General features: G+C 56.0%; 1 protein-coding gene across 6 annotated transcripts; it reads right to left on the reverse strand.

Annotated features, from left to right (window-relative positions):
- Nucleotides 1-1,500: 1,500 nt before the first annotated feature.
- On the reverse strand, nt 1,501-17,840 carry UBTF (upstream binding transcription factor). 6 transcript variants are annotated; one of them, XM_033090194.1, is made up of 21 exons: nt 16,942-17,840; nt 13,877-14,001; nt 12,257-12,432; nt 11,617-11,700; nt 11,367-11,522; nt 9,020-9,084; nt 8,618-8,738; nt 8,151-8,261; nt 7,690-7,823; nt 7,424-7,565; nt 7,090-7,131; nt 6,867-6,980; nt 6,625-6,780; nt 6,091-6,246; nt 5,879-5,989; nt 5,368-5,456; nt 5,081-5,270; nt 4,255-4,302; nt 4,080-4,151; nt 3,846-3,989; nt 3,008-3,753 (listed from the first exon to the last, which is right to left on the reverse strand). In XM_033090194.1, the coding sequence occupies exons 2-21, from the start codon at nt 13,932-13,934 to the stop codon at nt 3,628-3,630; spliced, it is 2,295 nt and encodes a 764-aa protein (XP_032946085.1). In that variant the 5' UTR covers nt 13,935-14,001; nt 16,942-17,840; the 3' UTR covers nt 3,008-3,627. The 6 variants fall into 6 exon arrangements, with proteins under 6 accessions (XP_032946087.1, XP_032946085.1, XP_032946084.1 ...); XM_033090193.1 differs by lacking the exon at nt 16,942-17,840 and adding an exon at nt 15,171-15,387; XM_033090192.1 differs by lacking the exon at nt 16,942-17,840 and adding an exon at nt 16,481-16,663 and having other exon boundaries at nt 3,009-3,753.
- Between the last annotated feature and the right edge of the window lie 2,585 nt (nt 17,841-20,425).

Below are 20,425 nucleotides of genomic sequence, written 5' to 3' on the forward strand. Positions count from 1 at the left end.
TGAACATGCAGATAAGTTGTCTTCTAGCTGGGGAGATATAAAATAAACAAGTAAACAAATACAGAAACAAGATGTAGCAGAAGGCCTCTCTAGAGAGGGTGGTCAGGGAAGGCCTGTCTGTGAGATGACATTTGAGCTGAAGCGCAAAGGGTAAGAAAATCTATGTGTAAATTGTGGGCATAGTACTTTGGGCAGAGAACAAGTGCAAAGGCCCTGTGGTAGGTATGTTTGAGGAACAAAAGAGAGATCACTTGGCTGGATCATTGTGAGTGGTTAGGAAAAGTGGGGTGAGAGAAGGTGGGAGAAGGGAAGAACTTGTAGGGCCATGGTAAGGAAGATATGGTAAATTGTTAAGCACAGAAGAAATCAGATTTGTTTTTAAAAGAACTTGGGTTGCTATGGACTGTAGGGGGCAAGAATACACGTGGGAAGACCACTTTTAGGAGAATTTGGCAGAGGTCGAGCAATGGTGATAGCCTTGAATAGGATAGGAACGGCAGCAGTGGAGAAAGGTAGACAGATTTCAGAGAGACAGGAAAGTGGAATGGATAGGTCTAGGCAAACAAATAAAGAGGTAACAGAGGGAGAGAGGAGTCAAGGCTGAAATGCTGGCTTCTGGATTGAATGGCTAGATGGTTGGTGACTATTTGGGGTCTTAAGGTATGAGATGCTTGCAACATGTCACAGAGGATACACAGAAGTTTATACAGGTCTGCAGCTTGGAAGAGTGGTCTCTGTAGATACCACCTTTTGGAATGCTTACCTATGGGTGATAATTGGAGGTTCAGAGTGAAATGAACATCTAGGATAGAATGAGGAGCTGATGCCAGCAGAGTAGACCAAGAAGAGACAGACAAGTACCTACTGGATAGAATGATTAGATTTTAGTCACCTCATGGGAGTGGTTAAGTGGGAGGTGAGAAAATGGGAGACCACGAGGTGCAATGAGCTCCTCAGAAGCTTGGCCAAGAATAGAAGGCTTTGGGGTTGAGAGAGCTCTTGGACAGGGCCTGGGTCTTCAACTCTTGGTGGTTCCAGAAACTCAGCAAAGGCCTGTGCAAAGAAGGCTTTCTTCCTTAACAGGAGCCACTGAGGCCCAGCCCACTTCCCATCAGAGGTCTGGGTGGAGTTAGGAAAGCCACTCCTTACTTAGGGTGAGGCTGCTGAGGACTCAAGGTGGGAGGGTTACCCAGCTTGCAACCATAAGCCCTTTTGAAACCCTGATCCTAATAGTTCATCACCTCCAATTTCCCAAGGCAACGCACTCTGGAAGAAGATAATGTATATTGGTTCACCTTGGACAATCCAAGGTGAACAAACTGAGCAAGTGTGAGAGCAGTAGCACAGAACAATGTGCAGATAGGTTGCCTATGGAAACTTCAGGAAAGAGGATGGTTCTAGGAAGGGGCTAACAAGCTGGCTTCAAGGGTCTTTCCACATTGAACCTGCTGGGTCACCTCGGTCCCTCAACCTTCATTGATTCCAGTGACCAGACAGCAGTCAAACCTTTGTTTTTCACTTTATTGTACAAAAAAAGGGAAAACAAAACTTCCACAGTTGGCTTTGAGCTTAGGCAGACCCCTCTAAGCCACTCCCTCCCACCTCCCATGATACAAATTCAAGTTGTGGTTGTTGTTGAAACCTACAAAAACACTCCTTAAATATTAGAAAAAAAAGGGGGGGGGGAAGCAGGGATCCTCCCACCCCAGCCATCCCATCCCAGTGCCAAAATGCACTCAGAGTGACCTCTTACAGCACCAACACCCCCACCCCCACAGCCCTGTTTGTACTGTAAGAATTTTTCAATTTTTAAAACAGGAAAAAAGGCGCCCCATTCAAAGTTGTTTTTAAATGAAAATACATTCCACTAACAACAGCATAGGGCGCGTTCGAACAGGGAATGGGGTTCTTTGCAGGGGTTCTCAGGAATAGAACATATGAACCCTTGTGCCTCATTTCCAGGATTAGGACAAAGGGGATTAGGAGTGGAGAGTGTCCCTCCTGAGCTCTCCCCACCCCCAGCACCACATCCAACGTGAAGCAAATTGTCTGTCTTCCTTTGGGAGTGGGACCCACCCTTCCCACCCCATCTCCTAGGTGTAGTTCCCCCTCTTCCCCCATCCCTTGGCTTTCGTTCAGAGGGCGAAGGTAGAAAAGCACAGAGCCCCAATAGGTCAATGACATGATTGCAAAAAAAAAAAAAAAATCAAAAACAAAAAAACTGAGACAAGGTGGCTTGGCTTATTGTCTAGGAATCAGGATACCAAAAATTTGGGGATGGTTGGGAAGGGTGAGAGGGACAGCTGCAAAAGCAGCTTTTGCAGACCTCTTCCCCAGTTGTGGGTTTGGGGGGGGCGGGATGCAGGAAGGGAGCAGACCTGAGAAATCAAAGGAAATGGAGAAGGGGAGCTAGAGGATACGAGGGAAAGGCAGGAGGGATGGTAAGAGCTTGCAACACATCTCTTGAAGCCCAAGTTCTGAGTCTAGGGTGGTCAGGCAACTCCTCAGATAAGATGGGGAGGCCTTTCCCACCAAATAAAAGCTTTAAGGTTCACCCAGTCTGTCCCACTCCCCACTGTCCTGCTGGATATTGGAGACCAGCAGCAAGTCAGTCACATGGCCCTGGTAGTGGGAAGCCGGTATAGGAAGCATCAGAGTGGCTTCAGTACACTCCCCAAAATTGAATCAGAGGTTAGGCAAAGCACAGGATGTGGAGAAAGGGGCCACCCCAGCCTGTTCCCACTAGGATCACTGTCTCCCTGGCCCTCACCAACCCTTTTACCAGATTCAGACTGATGTGGGCTCCCCCTTCTCACACACACACACACATACACACACACACACACCTTTGCACACATCCACAGGTGCACCCATGCTATGTACAGGGGACACACACACACACACACACACACACACACTTTCCCATACATATCAGGTTTTAAAAAAGTCCCAAACCTACCCCTAAACCCTCCCTCTCCCAGAAATGACAACAGAGACGGCAGCCGAGATCGGTAGGAAACGTCTCGTTGACAGCTCAGAGCTTAAAAAAAAATATATACACATATATAAAAAACACTTCTGCCCCCTCCCCCCATGAGTGGGTCCAGGCAGCTCCTTCCTGCAGGGGGCAGGGGAGAAGGCTATGAGGCAGTGCCTATTTTCTCATAGGCACCCACCCTCCTCTCCCCACGTTCCCTGCCTCCAGTTCCAATGTAGGGGTCCAGGCAGCAAGCCCCTCTGGGAAGGGAGGGGTCTTCCCCAAGCTTCCACCCTCCCTTGGGTTGGGGATGCAGGTATAGAGGGCCTCACTGAACTCTTTGGGACCCCCCACCCCACTCCCAGGTCCATTGTCCATGCCGGAACCACAAGTGCAGAGGGGTGGGCTGGGCCGGTCCAGTGGTGGCTCAGTCTGATGGTTGCGCTTCCTGGAGGGCCCCCCCAGGGCTGACGTCTCTGAGGCTGCAGAGTCCTGGTTTGGGCGCCTCCAGCCCCTCCCCCCCACCGTATTTTGTTTAAAAAAAAGAAAGAAAGAAAGAAATTGGGGGAGGCTGGGGGCAGGGGACAGAAGAACAAGGGGGAAAAACAAAAGCGGTCAGTGGGGAGGGGAGCCCCAAGTGGGGCCAAGCCTCAGTTGGAGTCCGAGTCCGAGGAGTCCCCTGAGGAGGAAGAGCTGGAGCTGCTGCCCTCGGACTCATTGTCTTCATCCTCATCCTCGTCCTCGTCCTCATCCTCATCCTCATCATCTTCCTCATTCTGGAAGGGGTGGGGCCAAGGAACATGCTGTCATTGGGTGGCTGTTCTGGCAGGGCCGTACCCTTCCCTCCCACCATGCCCGTCTGTCCCACCTCATCCCCGTCCTCGCTCTCATCCTCGCTGCTGGACTCGGAGGAGTCCCCACCATCCTCAGAGGAGTCTCCATTCTCATCATCTTCTTCCTCTTCATCTTCATCCTCGTCATCCTCATCTTCATCATCATCTTCTTCAGACTCCTGGGAGGGATGGGGTCCATCAGTGGTTTCCGGCATGCCACTCCAGGCACCACAGATGCCCCTCCCACCCGTCTGGTAGGTACTTCTTACCGACTTGGACTGCAGGGTAGTCCGGCTGGACTTGGGGTTTGGGCCTCGCAGCTTAGTCATGCTCTTTCGTTTCTGTAGGAGAGGATGCAAACGCAGATAAACGGAGTAGCCATGAGTTCCAAACAGCTCCCTCCCAATCACCCCCTAACCCATGCCACCTTGCTCCCAGACTCACATTGGAGATGTATTCTTTATATGCTGCGCGGTCCTGGGGAGACAGACTCTGGGGGAGACAGAGGAGGTGAGGGTTGGAACACTGCCCAAACTAATGTTGACCAAGCATGTTGACCAAGTGCCAGACAGTGGGCCGAGCATTTACCCCAAAATTTACCCCTCCTGGCCTCCCCATACCTTGGGTCTCTACAGAGAACGTCTGGGATCCGAGAACCCAACTCCAGTATTTCTGCTTAGGATGCCTAGAATCCTCTTCTAGCCAACCTGTCCTAAGACTGTTGGTTTTCATGTCTCTCCTGTTCTACTCAAATGGAGGCTGCAGTGTCAGTGCCTTCAACTCAGAGAAGCCCCCCCATGATGACCCCTCTATAGCCTGGCATCATGAATCCCACCCCAACATCAAGCCTGGAGCCACTGACGAGGCAGTCTGGGGCTCGCCAAACTTCTGGAACACCTAAATCCTGCTATTTCCCTGGCTCCTTGGCTAACCTGCCTGGGTAGCTAGGGAGGGCATAAGTGACTCTCTCCATGTTACAGATCTGATTGCTCAACCAAGACACAAAGGGGGAGCTCAGAGGCGGGGGACCAAGCTAGAGTCCAGGAGAGGTCCCCTGGTCCCAGCTGGGAGAAAACGGCAGTTTGATTTGGATTTTTCTACTTAGCAGCTATGTGACCTGGGGTAAGTTACTTAACCTCTCTGAGCCTTGGTTTCCTTATCTTTGACAGTAATCATTACCCTGTAGGACTGCTGTGGCACTGAATGAAATCACGAGTGCAGACTAGCCAGCATGATGCCTCCCTTTTCCAAAGGTCCCCTGCCCTCTCACCTTGACCCAGAGGTCTAGGTGCACTTTGTACTGCTTCTGCTGCTCCTCGGCCAGCTTTTTGTAGTGCTCCTTCTGGCTCTGGGAGATGCGCTGCCAGCGGCTGCCAATCTCTACCATGCGCTCCTTCAGCGGCAGGTGATTCAGCTCCCCATTGGACAGCAGCTCCTGGGAGAACTTCTGGTAACCGTTCCTGGGAAGTGGGGGTGGTGCCGGGAGGGTCAGGATACCAACCAAGCAGCCCTCCAGCCCTGACCCTCCCCAAGTCCAGAGTGGGCTCCAAAACTTACATGGGAGGCTTCTTGGGCTCTCCCTGGAACTTCATCTTCTTGGATGAGTTTGCAGCAGCTGGGGGTGCCCGCATCTCACTCAGCTCTCTCTGTGGGGGAACCCGGAAAGGTTATAGTCATCCTATGCCCAACATATTCTTACCGCCTGCCCCATGCCGTCAGTGGCCTCTGCTGGCTCTCCTATATGTGCCAGGAAGGAGAAGAAACTGAGGCACAGCCAGGGAACTGCTTAACAACTCACACCTGAGTCAGGCACTGTAGTGGGAAAGTGCTGTCATAACTGCACTCGTGTGACTCACGTGATCACATCCATTTTACTGATGCATCTCTGAAGCTCAGAGAAGGAAGAGACCTGTTCCGGGCCCCACAACCAAGGCTAGGACTTCAGGCTCCAAGCCCCATGAAGTAAGGAAAGCTGCACACCCAAAAGGGGGCTCCCAAGGTTTAAGCAAAGGGAGGTGACCCCAGTTCCATCCCACCCCACTGGACTAACCAACAGCCCCCTTCCTACCTCGTATCGCTTTTGGTCTTCAGCCGCCTTCTTAATCCACATAAGTTTCTCCTTCTTCTCCATGTTATTCCAGGTCATCTCCATGGCTTTCAATGCCTTCACCCGGTCATTCTGGGGACAGACAAGGAGTCAGCTCTGGGAGGAGTCACCTGGCACTGGAGGAGGCCTGCATGGACAGGCTGCGGAACAACCCCTTTCCCACTCTTTGCTACCTTAAAGCGAGCCAGGTAGTCGCCAATGACGCTCTGTTGCCAGATTTCCTCCGCTCTCTTGGGTGACTCAGGCAGCTTGCCCCGTTCCTCGCGCTCAGCGCCTGGCTTCCTCTCCGACTGTGCCTTCAGCGCTGCCTCACGGGCCTTGTACTTGGCCTGCATCAAGGATGGCACGGAGCGTCAGTCTTCCGGCCACCCCCAGGGGGCGCGCGTTCCCCATCCAGCAGTTGAAGGCTACCCCACCGCCACCAGCACCACCACCACAGCCGCCGCCAAGGGTGGGACAAGCGGAGGCGTGGGCTGGTGCAGATGTCCCCAGCCTGAGGCTCAGCCCCGCCCACCAGCGCAGCTCCCCAGAGAGCCAACAGCCCTCAGCTGACAGCTTCCCGCCTTCCGGCTTGCTGGGCTCCCAGCCCCACCATCTGAGGACAGGCACACGTGTGGCTCACACAGGGCAGGGGTGAGGAAGTACAGCCAGGCCCTAGGGGAGGAGCAGCCCACATTCAGCAGCCCCTCTGGTCTGGTCAGCCTGACCTTCTTCTTCTCTGATAAGTCGTTCCACATGCGGGCCAGCAGGCGGGTCAGCTCGCTCTCTGAGAGCTCTGGCCGTTCTTCTTGCAGCTGCCGCCGCTTCTCCTCAGAGAAGATGAACATGGCCGACACAGGTCTTTTGGGCTTCTCTGAGCCGCCCTGTAGATGTGCAAAGAGGGGCCACCAGGTGATGACGCGAGCCCACCTTTCCCGCCCCCACCTGCAAAGTGGTGCCCCCTGCCCACCTTGCCCCCTTCCTGGGAGGGCTTCTTGGAGGCTGGGCTGGTGGCTTGCTTCTTGTTGATGTTCAACATCTTCTCCTCCCCCAAGACCCGCTGCTGCTCCTCCTCAGGCAGGCTCTGGTCCAGGGAGAAGAGGTGCCTTGTTCACACTCTGCTCCCAAGTTGTCCTGAGGGCCTTGCCCACCAATCCCCAGGCCTCTCTCTGCCCACTACCTCACGCACTTACCTCTAGAAAACGGAGCAGTTCCACCTCATAGTCTTTCTTTTTCTGGGAAAGAAAAGGGGAGTCAGGGTCAGTCTGCGGGCAGGCTCACTGGAGACTCTCCAGTGCTGGGGATAGGAGCCCTCACTCAGCAAGCCATCCAGAGCCTGGATAGGGCCTTGTCTCCTTCCATAAATGGTAAGCACGAGGCCTGACACTATCTGTTAATCTTCCCAGATGCTCAATCCAGCACAATACCAAGTATGAAATGTGCCCAAGGGGCCAGACCTCATTTTTCAAACCCCCAAGGGTCTCCAGGAGTTATCCCTCTCCAGGGGTGGTCCCCACCACAGCTCACCTGGTCGCACTTCTTGTGGTAGGCATCCTTCTCCTTCTGGGAGAGCAGCTTCCACTGCTGGCTGCATAGCACCATGCGCTCTGTGCTGGGCACATCCTTCATGTTGGCCATCAGCTCTGCGCAGTACAGCGAGTAGCTGTTCCTATCACAAGGGAGGAGCATCCCCGTGAGCAACAGGGTGGCCCAGGGCAGCAGGCCTCATTTCCGGAACCTGAGCCTAGCTGCCCACTTGCCCACTCACCCACCCGCCCCAGGGCAGTGCTCACGGAGGTGGCTTGGTGGGTCGCCCATCAAACTTGTCCTTGAGCTGGCGTTCGGCCTTGGTGAGGGTGGATTTGGTGATACCCTCCTCACTGATGTTCAGCTCGGGGTGCTTCTGGATATAGTCACGCATAATCTCCTGCAGAGTGAGGTGGGGGGGATGGAGGGCAACGGGGTGTGGGGTTAGCCGGGGCTGGGGAGGGGGGAGAGCCGCTGGGGAGGGGAGGCAGGGAGCAAAGCTGGGGGGTGGCCGTGTGTCTGCTGTGTCACACGAGAAGTGGTGCCCTGCCCTGCCCTAGCCTGAGATCTCATGGTGGGGCGGAGAAGGTAGGGGCAGAGGTAAGGGGCCTAGAAGGCCCCTCCCTCAATGGAGGGATGGGGAGTGACTGCCTCCTGCGGAGTGCGGAGGCCAGAGGGCAGAGGCTCGTGAAGAGCCGGATGGGGAGGAGCGCAGCGGAAGCCTAACCTCGTACTCCTTCCGCTGCTCCAGGGCCTTATGAATCCATTTCAGCCTCTTTTTGTCCGAGAGCTGAGACCACTGCTTCCCCAGGGAGTCCTTCACCTCCTTCGTAGTGGCCTGCAAACCAAAAGCCGTCAGACACACACAGGCAGCCAGGGGCACGGGGAAGGGAGGGGGGTGGGGGGCACAGAGGCCCCGCCCCCTCAGGCCACAGGAGGTCACAGGAGTGTCCCCCACAGGCCAGGAGGGGAAAGCAGAGAGGCGGGGATCCCGCCTGGGTGCAAGGGGACAGGCTCACCCACACACGCACGCACACACTCGCACGCCAGCTGGCCCAGGCCCTGTCCATGCAGCCCACCCCTGGGGAGGGGCCTCCTCTCCTGCTCCCCTGCACCCTGCCCAGCCGAACTGGCGCGGCTCCCCCCTTGCCACCACCTGTGCCCTCTGCCCCCACCCCTTGGCCGGACACTCACATCTGGCCGCACTTTGAGATACACCTTCTTCTCGTGGGTGTACCACAGCTGCTGGGGGGTTTTGGGCTTCTCAGGGATGTCCGACTTCTTGGCATTCTGGATTAGGTCAGGGTGATCCTCTCTAGCCAGGGTATGGGGAGTCACAAATCAGTGGGTGAAGGGAGCTCCTGCCAGGGCAGACCAAGCTAGCTGCCCCACCCACCAAGGCTCCTAGGCCTCTCTATCGGGGACTTGTGGGACAGCAGCTGCCTGTTCTGCCTTTGAGCATGACCCACTAGGGTCTACATGTGACTCATCCATCTTCCATGCCTCATGGCTGGAAAGCTCAAGGCTCTGGTCAGTATTACCCTATCCTGTCATACCCAGCGCCCTGTGGCCCTCCTGTGGGCTCCACTGCCTTACCTGAATCGGGCCAGGTTTCTCTCGAACTCCTGTTTCTCCCTCTGGAAGTCCTGAATATATTTCATCTGGGGGGAGGAGGGGATGGGGTCATCCACAACCCACGGCCTAAGCTGCAAAAGCCACCGAGTCCTCCTCGCTAGCTATTTTGCCTCCCAGGTGGTGAGGTGGACGAACGGAGGATGGCATGAACAGGCAGGGGATGCTGGCCTGCCTCCCAGTGGGTTGGGGGGGACACATCCTACATCCTATTCCATTTAAGGGAGTGAGAATCCCAGAGGGGGGACATGGCACTACCCAGTCACACAGTAGGCAGTGACAGGGCTGGGACTCCCCCCAAATCTACCCCTCCACCTTTCCCCAACACCTCAGAACTCCCATAATAAGAAGTCAGGAGAAGGTGTAGGCCTTGCCTCTGCTGTTCCCTCCTCCCATGTCTGTGGCAGCTGATATTGGTCTGCCCCCTCAGAGGTAACCCACAGGGCCAGGGGCAGGCCGTGTCCTGCTTCCGAAGCACAAGGGGAGAGCATGTTGAAGGGAATCCAGAATGAATTCTTGCAACACAAATCACATCCTAAAAGATCTGTCTCCTACATTTGGATATTCTCCCCATCCACCACCTCTGGGTGCCGGGTCATCCTTCACAATTCTGACACCATCTCCCTGCCCTCCTCAGCCACTATTTCGCCTCTGCCGCGTAGGTTTCCCTGCCGTGTCCTCCACCCCTTCCATTGGCCTGGCCGTCCCTTCCCACCATCACCTGACTCCACCCTGCATCTTTCCTACTACCTCTCCACACTCCTCACTCTACTTCCTTCCCAATCTCTTTCCCTTCCCCATCTACCTCCTGTCCAGGTTCCCACTCAGTGTCCTTTCCCAGATTCGTAAGAGTCAGCCCTGGAAGGGGCTAGGGGCTCAGGGTGAGACACACCAGGTGTAGGCAGAGGCAGCTACTCTTTTCTAAGGTTCCCGTAGAAACCGGGAACAGAGCCCGGCCTGCTCTGCCCCAATCTCAGTCCTCCTCACACACAATAGCAGCTTTTCAAACTGGAAGGAATCACAAAGATCAGGCTCAAGGCTCAACCTCCACATCTCAGATAAGAGCAGGCCCGGAGAAGTAAAGGGACTTACCGAAGGTCACACACACAGCGATTCAGTGGGAGCCTGGAGAACCGGCCCAAGTCTCATGTCCCCAAGGCAGGCACCCTGTCCACTCTACCACATGGTTTCTCCTGTCCCTCCCTGATCCTCGGACCCTCTGCCTCTACCTCCCATCCCATGAGTGACTAGGTGTCGCATATACAGTCAACTCTGCAATATCCCCATCAAAGGGTCAAGAACAGCTTCCGCAATTCATGTTCCTGCTCAGCTCAGGCTGCTGTTGCAGATAGCTGGTTTTATCCAGCCACGTTCACTCCTTTTTTGAGTCCAGAACCAAGGGCATGGGCGCCTGCAGCCAGGGTGGACTCTCAACCAGGCAAAAAGCTACTCCCAGTGCAGCAGCCGGTGCCACCTCCCGAGAGCTGACTGTGGACAACTCGTTACTCCTGCTGCCCCTGACCACCTCTCCCTGGCTCTATCTTGCGGTCTAGCATCTCTTCTTTGTGTCCATCTCTCTCATGTCCCAGCATCAAGCTCCTCCAGTGCTTTGCTGCCTATTTCTTTGAGGAACCACTTGACCTCACTGTGCTTGATTGTGTCCACCCCTGCCTGGGAGGCTGAAGCAACCTCTGCTCAAGGTCAACAGCCTCAGGTAATCTGGGACAGCATGAGGCCATGAGGGACAATGTGTGTCCTTGAGCAAACGTGTGCAAGGGGAAGGAAGCCCATCTAACATGCAGAGGTAGCAGTGAGAAGAGCAGCATAGGGAACCTGGAGTACTAAACCCAAGTCCTGCTTTAGCATCATTAATTGTGTGACCTCGGGCACGATAACCGTCCTTGCCCACAAAATCGGGATAATCTGTTCTCCTGGGGTTGCCTTTATGAGGATATTGCAAGCATCAAGTAAGACCATTATCGGGATATGTCAAGAGTAAAAAACTGCTGTGCTGGTCAGTGAGGATGGGTGCGTGGGAGCAGAGCCATATGAAAGAACGCTGTGGACTGGGGCTGATCTGAGCGCCTGCCTCAGCCTGGGTTACACCTACAACAGTGCCCATCCCTGATGGTGTGTGGACCTGGGAGGGGGAGATCAGGTATGACTGCCCAACACTCTGCTTTGTTGACCTGCCCACGTCCCTGATGCCAAGTTCCTCTAAGCCCCACCCCGTCCCTAACAGTTGACCTACACCACACCAGCTACTCCCAGCCTTTTCCCTTCCCCCTGACCTTAGCCTCCCTCCCCCCACCTTCTTCTTCTCCGGCAGCTCCTTGTATTTCTTGGACAGAATCTTGGTCAGGTCCAGGTTGCTCATCTCAGGGTGAAGTTTCGCATACTTGGCTCGCTTCTCCATGAAGAAGCGGAAATAAGGGGTCAGGGGCTTCTTTGGGAAGTCCGGGTGTTTCTGGAAGGAGGGACAAGGACACAGTGAAGGTCAGATACCATCCACTCTTTGGACCACTCCTCTCCTACCTCTCGTGCTCCTCTTGGAAACTCACCTTGAGTTTTTTGCCTTTGTAAGGATTTTTAACATGTTCCTGAGCATCGAGGATCAATTCTGTCAACGTACGGAACTTCCTTACCTGGAAAAAGAAAAAGGGGGGTGAGAGGAAGGGGAAGTTCAGAAGAGGGGCCACTACCCAGTAGCATACCCCCATTTTCCAACGGGACTCCTCTACTTTCCACTAGACTGAATTTATTAAAAGGAAAGGGGCAGAGGCCAACAGCCGCACACACGCTCAGACAGCCCGACACCCAGACACCGGCCCATGCCTACTGCACGGGACCAGGCAGTCAGTACACACCAAAGGACAGCAACAAGGTGACCAGCTGACCTCGACGTGGTTGTCCATGCCAGTATCTCACTCACTCCCCAGAACAGCTCAGGTGACAGAAGCTCCAAGATGGTAACTATTCAAGGCCACACAGCTAGAAAGTGGCAGAACTGAGAGCTCTCGGCCGGTGCTGTCAACCATGCCACTTCCCAAAATGCAAAAGGGCGACCACATGACCACTTCACCCAGTCTTTTTCCTTCCTGTTTGTTGACTTCTGTTTCATCTCCCCCATCAGGAAGGTTGAGGCCATGCTCTGTATAGACGTGTGTTCGTATGTGTCAGGAAGCGGGGAGGACCACTTACCTCGTTAGAAATCTCCACCCATTTGAGTTTGCACATGTCTCCAGAGAAGTCTTTGAATGCTACTTTTTCCCAGTCCATATGTGACTCAGTGGTTTTAAACTTGGAGCTGTCATTGGATGGAAGGTTGTTCTTCATGCATTCTAGCAAAGTCAGCATGTCTTCCTGGGACCAGCGGTCTAGGTAGAAGAAAAGCAATCATGCCTGGCTCATGCGATCCCCTCATCTGTCCTTATGTGCTCAACTCTTCCTCCCCAGAGCATCCTAGTCCCTGGTCACCTCCCATCTCCAAAACACGGCCTAGCCCTAAGGAAAAGCTGTGGCCATATGGATTAGAGCAGGAACTCAAGTCCAAACAGCATCACACCTAGAAAGCCAGACCTGAACTCAAGTTCGGCTTACTTCAAAGCTATTATCATTTCTAACATGCCAGGCTGCCATGAGGTTATTATTCATCTTAGGGAAGGGAAGGACATGCAGATACCGAAGATACTGTGGGAAAACAGCTAGCTTATCAGAGAGGGAAGAGAAACAAGGAGACAACATTTCTAAATGTGTTAAATTCAAGTTCAAATTCTAGGTGGGTATCCTAAGTGTTCAATGACTGAGGGTGGGGTGTGGGCAGTAAGGAGAACCCAAAAAGATGTTTCTCTACAGCACACCTGTAAACTAACATTAGCGACATCACCCCCTTCCCTCTTGGCCTCTCAAGGAAGACCAAAGGAGAATTTGGGCCAAGAAAAATGGAGTGGAAATGGTTCTTCCATTTCCATAAAGGGCAGCTGTGAGGCAAGGCAGGCAGGCAAAGGCTTTCAGGGCCCTGTTCCAGGAATAACCTCCAGAATTCTGAGTTGCCTTCTCAACCCAACACTCAATGCAGGCAAAAAAGGGGAGTCTGCACCAGCTATTTCCAGCCATTGAAATGCAGCTCCAGTGAGACCTCTCTGGAGGGTGGCTACCCCTGAAGGTGAGCTGGGAGAACAGCTTATTCAAGGCTAGGAGTCAAAAAGGCTCCTCATTTGCATTTACATCTGGTAACCTGGGGCAGGGTTTCTGTAGGGCAGGTCACATAAACCCATAATCCTCTCTCCTCTCAATGTCCCACAGCATAGCCAGATGCTCAGCTTCATCCTACCCCCTGCCCCCATACACGCTGGATCCGTACTGGGGGGGGGGGAGGGTCTAGTTATGTACATAAATCCCTTGGAGTCTCAAACCACTAAAATACTCTCTCCAACTATCTAACCAAAAAACCTTGTCCTCTTAATAACAATTAAAAACCCCTGTAAATCCTTCCCAATCCCTCTCTTCTCCCCCTTCCTCCCATTCCAGGACACTGGGGGAGGACACACTCCTGAATGACTGGAAACCCCAGAGAGAAGACTTGCAGGGGCCTCCTTCTCCCTCTTCCTCTAACGAAGAATGATGTGTGTGAAAAATACAAGCCCTAATAATTTGGATTTAGCCAAACCTCCAGTGTAAAGGATGCCTGACTTTTATAGACACCCTCCCCCCAATCTCAATTCAGGGAATGCAGACTGGAGAAACCCTTTAGAAGGGGAGTGGGCCTTTGCACACAGCCCTGTGGGAAAAGAGGAGGGATGAGGGTGGGGGGCCTCCTACCTTGGCCTTTGGGGGCGGCCATTTCCAGGTCTGTGGGGCAGTCGGCTTCTCCGTTCATTCTCCAGCCGTCCAGCCACCTCTTCGGTTGTGCTGGCCGGACAACCCAGGTTCAAAGCCAACTCACCCTTTAGAAGAAATACCACCAGTCTTTACTCAGGTGGGCAGAGAGGTGAATATTTTTTATTCCTCCCTCCCCCAGAAGGGGGGGGTCCACAAGTCCCCACTTTAAGAGAGACCCTGCCAGGACCCTAGTAGACTTAATTGGGTGGGTGGGTGTGGGAGTGAGCTCCTCCTCTTCCTCCTAACCCCCTCCCCCCAGCCCCTGCAGCCAGGCTCGGCAGCGTGCGCCCTCCCCTGCCCACGCGAGAGACTGCTTCCAGCTCCCGCGTGCAGCTAGCGCCCTCCCTCCGCCCTCCTTCCCCCACCCCGGCAAAAAAAAAAAAAAAAAAAGAAAAAGAAAAAAAAAAAACTCCTCCTTCTCTGTGCGCCCGCCCCGGGGAGGCCCCAGGCCGAGGGCGGGGGAAGAGGAAGGGCGGGTAAAGGGCGCGCGCGGCCGCGGAAGCGGGCACGCGCCGCAGTCTCCTCCTCTCGCCTCCCCCCCGCTGGTTCCCCCCGCCTCCGCAACCCGGCGGGGACCCGGACGCAACGCAGCCGCCGCCGGCCCCGGAGCTCAGCGGCCGCACCGCCCCCGGGGACCGGATCCGGATTCCCGCCGCCCCCCCTCTCGGGCTCCCGACGCCGTCCCCGCCCGCTTGGGCGGACGAGCAGCCGGAGAGAAGCGGCCTAGGCTGCCCCCCGCCCCCGAGCCACTCACCCCGGCTAGAGGCGCCGCCGCAGCCCAGCCACCCCGACGCGCACGGAGGAACCCGGCGCAGAGGCGCGACCACGGCGGGAACCGCCGCCTCCTCCCTCGAGCTTGCGGCCCAGCCCCGCCGGCGCCCCCGCCCCGGCCTCCGGGGAGCCGAGCCAAGGAGAGGGCGGGAGGATGGCGGCCCGGAGGCGGGGGCGCAGCGCTCACCGGCCCCGATGCCCCCTCCGGCGGCCGTGGAGAACTACGCCTGCCGGCTCGGAGAAGCGCGGGCTTCTCCGCCCGCGGCCCGGGCTCCGCTCGGGCCTCGCTTCCTGCCCTCCCCTCCCCCGGCTCTCGGCGTCCTCTCCAGTGCCCTGGTTCTCCCTCGCCCAGTTCCCTGTCCGGGGGTCGACCCGGGCCCTTTCCGTGCGTCCACTGCAACCGCGGTTCGCTCCCTGCCTCCTGGCCCCGACCCCGGCGCGCGTCCCAAGCCGCCTGGGTTACCCGATGCAGCGCGGCCTCCGGGCTTCCCGCTCCGGCGGCTCCCTCCCCGGCTCTGAGCGGCGGCGCCCTCCCCCGCTCGGCCGGGCACAGCCGCAGCTCCCTCCCGCGGCGGCAGCGGCTCCTCCTCCGGGCGCGGCGGCGGCGCTGGGGCGGCGGCTGCTGCTGCTGCTGTGGCGGCGGCGGCTGTGGCTGCTGCCTGCTGCTCCTCGCGGCGAAAAGCACAAAGCACAGCGCCCTCCGCCTGCAGGCAGCCCGCCCGCCGCCCGCCCGCCGGCCCCGGCCTCAGCTCGCACACCCCCCGCCGCCGCCGCAGCCTCCGCCGCCGGAGCGGGGAGGAGGAGGAGGGAGAAGGGAGGAGGAGGAGCGGGAGGGGGGGCGGGAGAAGCGGGGCAGCGAGCGCGTCCTTCCCCGTGGAGCGCACACCGACCCCCGGGGAGCGAGCGCTAGCCCGCCCGCCTCGCCGGCTCCGCTCCCTCCCACAGCCTGCCCGGGCGGGCTCCGCGGGGGGCAGCTGGGAGGAGGGGCGGGAGCTGGGGGGACCCGGGCGGCCGAGGCGGAGGGAAGGAAGGAGGGGAGGGGGGTGGTGGTAGTGGTGGTGGTGGCGGTGGCGGCTGCTGCTGCCGCCGGGGAGGGGGGGGGCCGGGGCAGGGAGACACGCAGCCGCCCGGATGGCGGCGGGGTCGGAGCCGAGGCAGGCGGGCGGGCGCCGAGAGCGACCTCGCCAGACCCGCGGGGGAACTAGCAGGCTCGACCGGCGCGGAAGGGAGGGCGCAAGGCGCGGCCGCAGAGAGGGTGCCCGGAGGGCCTCCCGGCGGCCGGGGAGGCTCGGGGGGTGTCCACGGCCCTGCTCCGGAGCTCTCCCCCTAAGTCCTCCCAGTTCAGATGCGGGCTTCCACGCCAGCTTTCGCCCGCTCCCCTCTCCCGCCTCCCGGAACGGACGGTCCGCGTCCACCCTCATTCCCGGAGCACGGCCACCGGTTTGGGGCGCACGCACGCGGATCGCGCGGCGCAAGGCTTCGGCGCCTACCTCGCGGTCCCCTTGATACCGAGCAGCACACACAGGAAACTTAAAAAAAAAAAAATTTACCCCCACAAAATGCCCTGCCTGCAAATTAAAAAAAAAAAAATCCCTTTGCTCCTTACACCTGGGAAAGGGCGAGGGGGTGACGGGCTCCGGCGGCGGAGCCTCGGGGCCGGTTCAATCCAGCCCGGCATGACTCCTCAGGCCTGCCTGGGCGCATGGAGATCGGCGCCGCCGCCACTCGCAGCAACCCTTCTCCCCCGAAATCGCGGCGCCGGGGCTCACTTACCCAGCGTGTGAATGGGAGCGCGGGCCAGGGGCACCTAGGGGTGCGGCGGGCCGAAAAGCCGAGCCGTAGCTCCGCCGCAGCTGACTCCGGGGCAGTGAGTCGCCAGACAAAGCCCGAGATGGCGAAGCGGAGCGACGGCTAATGGCGAGCCCCACGCGCCGCGCTCCGCCCGCCCCGCTCCGCCCGCCCGCCCGCCCGCCTCGGCGCAGCGCGGCGCCGCTCCGAGCGCTCGCCCGTCAGAGCCGCCTCGGCGCCGCCGCCTCCCCGGCCACCACGGCCTCTCCTGGCCCCTCCGCCTCCTCGGGGCGGCTCAGCCTCACCCTTTCCCTCCCACCGCGCTCGGGGATCCACGAAAATAAAGGAAAAGAAAAATGCTTTTTCTTTTCTTTCCTTTTTTTTTTTTGGTTGGCCGGGCGGGCGTGTTGAGACTTTTGGGTCTTTTGCCCCCAGCTCGCACTCACCTGCGGAGCCGCCGGGAGGGCTGGGGGTGGGGGCTCGCGGGGCTGGAGCCGGCGAGCGCGGGTTGAAAGCTAGCCAAGCTCTGCAGCGCCCGACCCGGGCGTGTACGCCGCCGCCAGTCCCCGCAGAGAAATCGTCCTCCTACCCCCGCCTCCATCGCTCTGCGTTTCTCTTCCAATCAGCCGGTCGCTTGGCGGCTCCTCCATTCTCCGGCCAAGCCCGCTGCCTAGAGCGAGCTCCACTCCATCTGCTCGCCTGGCTCCTCGCTCCCCTGCCGGGGCCGGCGAGGCGACGTGGGGCCGGAGGGGGATTTGCGAGGGAACCTGCCTGATTCCCGCTCCCATTGCTCCCTCCCCGCCGCCTCCTGCTTCTCTCCTGCGTCTTTCCAACTCTCCCTTGTCGCCACTGGTGTGTGTCTGTGTGCGCATTTTTTTTTTTTATTGCTCTTTGCTTTTGCAACCCTGAAGCCAAAGCGGAGGGGGGGAGAGCAATGGGAGGGGGGGTATTACAAAAAAAAAGAAAGCTCTTAGGTTTGCAACACATTGAAAAACTGGGGGAGCACCCGGCCTGGTCCGATCTCGGTGCCCCGCGAGGGCCTTCCGGGTTTTAGAGCGAGTCTTTCGTCGTTCTCAATGCCCCTCACCTCCGCCGGCTTTAGGATCCGAGGAGTCCGAGCAAAAAGTTCTCCCCCTGGGCCGTAGCAAGGGGTGTCAGGGTGGGAGTTGGGATTTCTCTAGAAGCGGCAGCCATCCCTCGCACCCCGGCTTCGGTAGCTGGGCCGGGGTGGGGGTGGAAAGCAAAATCCCGGTGGGTTTTCGAACGGGGCTTCCCCGGCAAAGTCGGAGCCTGGAGACCGCGCTGCGTGCATCTCCCTCTCGGTCTCTGCCTCCTGTCCCCTGCCAGCTCCCCCTTTAATTTTTTTTTTCCCCCTCTCCTTTAATCTAATTTCTTCCAACTCCACCTTTGTTGTTAACCGGCGTCACGCCAGGATCAGCCAATCCCCGCCACGCAATCAGCTTGTCAAAAAGCCTTGGCCAGCCCTGGGAAAGCAGGCCGCGGGCGCTGTCCCCCCGCCCCCGCTCCCCGCTCCCCGCTCCCGCCAGCGGCAGGGAGCCGCGAGGGGAACCTGGCACCCGGGCCTCTCTGCCCAGAATCGCAGCGGGGCTGCCTCCGCCTAGGCCTCCCGCGGTCCAGCATCCTGCGGCCCGGGAATTGAAAGGTCTGGGCGGGGACCACGATCCACTCTCCCACTCCCGTCGGCTGTGGTTGTCTCTTTCTGTCTTCCCTCCTCAGAGGAAGGTTTATCGGGACGCAGGGAGCCAGAAGACTGTCTGAAAAATGCTTCCAACAGGCATGCCTACTGGCTGGGCCACCGCTCCCAGGGCAGCGCCATTGCTCGTGTTCCCCGGCCGCCAGTCAACCTCACCAACACTGCTCCTGACCATATCTCGGCCAGCTGGTTCACCAGCCCCTTTGGACTCCCCTGGCAAACAGCCTTCTCCATCCTCACACAACGAAGGGCCTCACTGCTGCTGTAATTCCTTCTGTCTCCTGGGAGACATGAAATTCCTTTCCCAGGACTTCCACAGCCCACATCTGCCACGTTTCACAAACAGGGAGGAAAACCCTGTCAAGATCTGGTGTGTCCCGATTATTTAGTGGGCAGGGCCTGTAGGAGAGGCCGATTTACCGTAATGCTAATGGAGCTGAAGCTTTAGGGCTCCTCATTTGCAGGGCTCATCCAAGGCCCTGTACTTAATTTTGACTCATCACTCGGTACTTTTGTTAGAGACCCCCTTGCCCCGCCCGCCCGCTTTTTTTTTTTTTTTTTTTCACAAGTTTCAGCCCCAGAAACCCAGCTGTGCCCTTGGAACATACACAGGGTATTTTGTGTGGGATCAAGCCATCTCACAAAGATTGACTTTCTTGTTTTGACTGGGAAATAGCAAAAGATTTGGAGTCAGAAGTCCCAGCTTCCCAACATCTCAGCTTCCCCACCTTGTTAATAGTGTTGTGAATCTGATCAAATCTGTTAACCTCACTTGATCCCAGTTTCCTTATCTATAAAATTAGAATAGCAATCCTACATTCTCTGCTTTCCTCACCAGGGTTGGACAATCAAGCAAGATGATATATGTAAAACTGTAAAATTCTCAACAATGTCACTTGCCACAATTACAGTAAGAGAAACTTAGACCCCAAGAAAGTTCCAAGTCCTCCACATGCAGGTCTGGAGTCCAGGTATCCTGGCTCCTGGCCCTGAACTTCTTGGCCAGGACACAGCCTTTCGGTAAAGTGCTTTGGAATAAAACAGGATGAACGTAAATCATAAGAATGATTATTATTGATTTTTCATTCCTTGGGCATCAAAAATCATGGCTGGCACTCTTCCCACTTGGAAACTGATTGGCTTGTTTTACATCTATTGTGTCTCTGGTGAGGTCAAGAGCTTCGGACTTGGGCTCTGGGCCAGAGCATGAGGGAATCTGCCCTTGGTCCTTTTTCTTTGCCTCATCTCCCAATTCATCCTCCCCTCCCTTCCAGTTTTCTGCCCTGTGCCTTGGAGCAGAGCTTCAGCATTCCACAACCCCAGCCCAGGCTGGTGACAAGGCATAATCCTAGCTGCAAGCTTTCTCGGCCCCAGACCTTCCCTGAGTTGCCAGGATTCCAGCACCAGGTCATATAAAACCCCTAGTGTGCCTGGAATGCGTTAACCCAAGTGTGGTACTTTAAATCCTAGTGTCTGTGGAATAATTTTAGATGGTGTACAGATGAATATATTATTTTCAAAGTTATGTGTTTTAATGTATCTTGGAAATGTTTTTAAATTTTTATTTAAGATAGTGACATACAGACTTCTTCCGGTCTTTTTTTTTATGGGCAGAAGGGAAGCTACTATCCCTTATTTATTTATTTTTATTTTTTAAATTGAGGTAGAACTTACAGATAATAAAATATACACATCTTAAGTGATTGTATTGATTAATTTTTACATATGTATACATAGTATACATGTCATATATGTCTCTCTTTCTCTACACACACACACACACACACACACACACACACACACATCATGTAACCACCACCCAGATCAAGATGTTGACTATTTCTAGCATTTAGCAAGCCCACTCAAAGTCAATGTTCCCCTCCAAATGTCACCAGTATTCTGAGCTCTATTGCCATAAATAAGTTTAGCCTATTTTTGGAGTTCATGTACATGGATGGAATCATACAGTATGTACTCTTTTACATCTGACCTCTCGCTCAACATTGTGTTTGAGATTAATTTATGATGCATATAGTTTGTTCCTTTTCACTGCTATATAGTATTCCACTATATAAATATATCACAATTTATTCTTTTATATCTAATGGGTATTTGAGTTGTTTCCAGTTTTTTACTATTATGGATGAAGCTGCTTCAAACATTCTTGTGCATACTTTTTGGTGTATATATGCATTCATTCCTCCTGGGTATATTTC

The sequence above is a fragment of the Rhinolophus ferrumequinum genome, chromosome 21, assembly GCF_004115265.2.
Source record: "Rhinolophus ferrumequinum isolate MPI-CBG mRhiFer1 chromosome 21, mRhiFer1_v1.p, whole genome shotgun sequence".
In the NCBI taxonomy this organism is placed as follows: Eukaryota; Metazoa; Chordata; class Mammalia; order Chiroptera; family Rhinolophidae; genus Rhinolophus; species Rhinolophus ferrumequinum.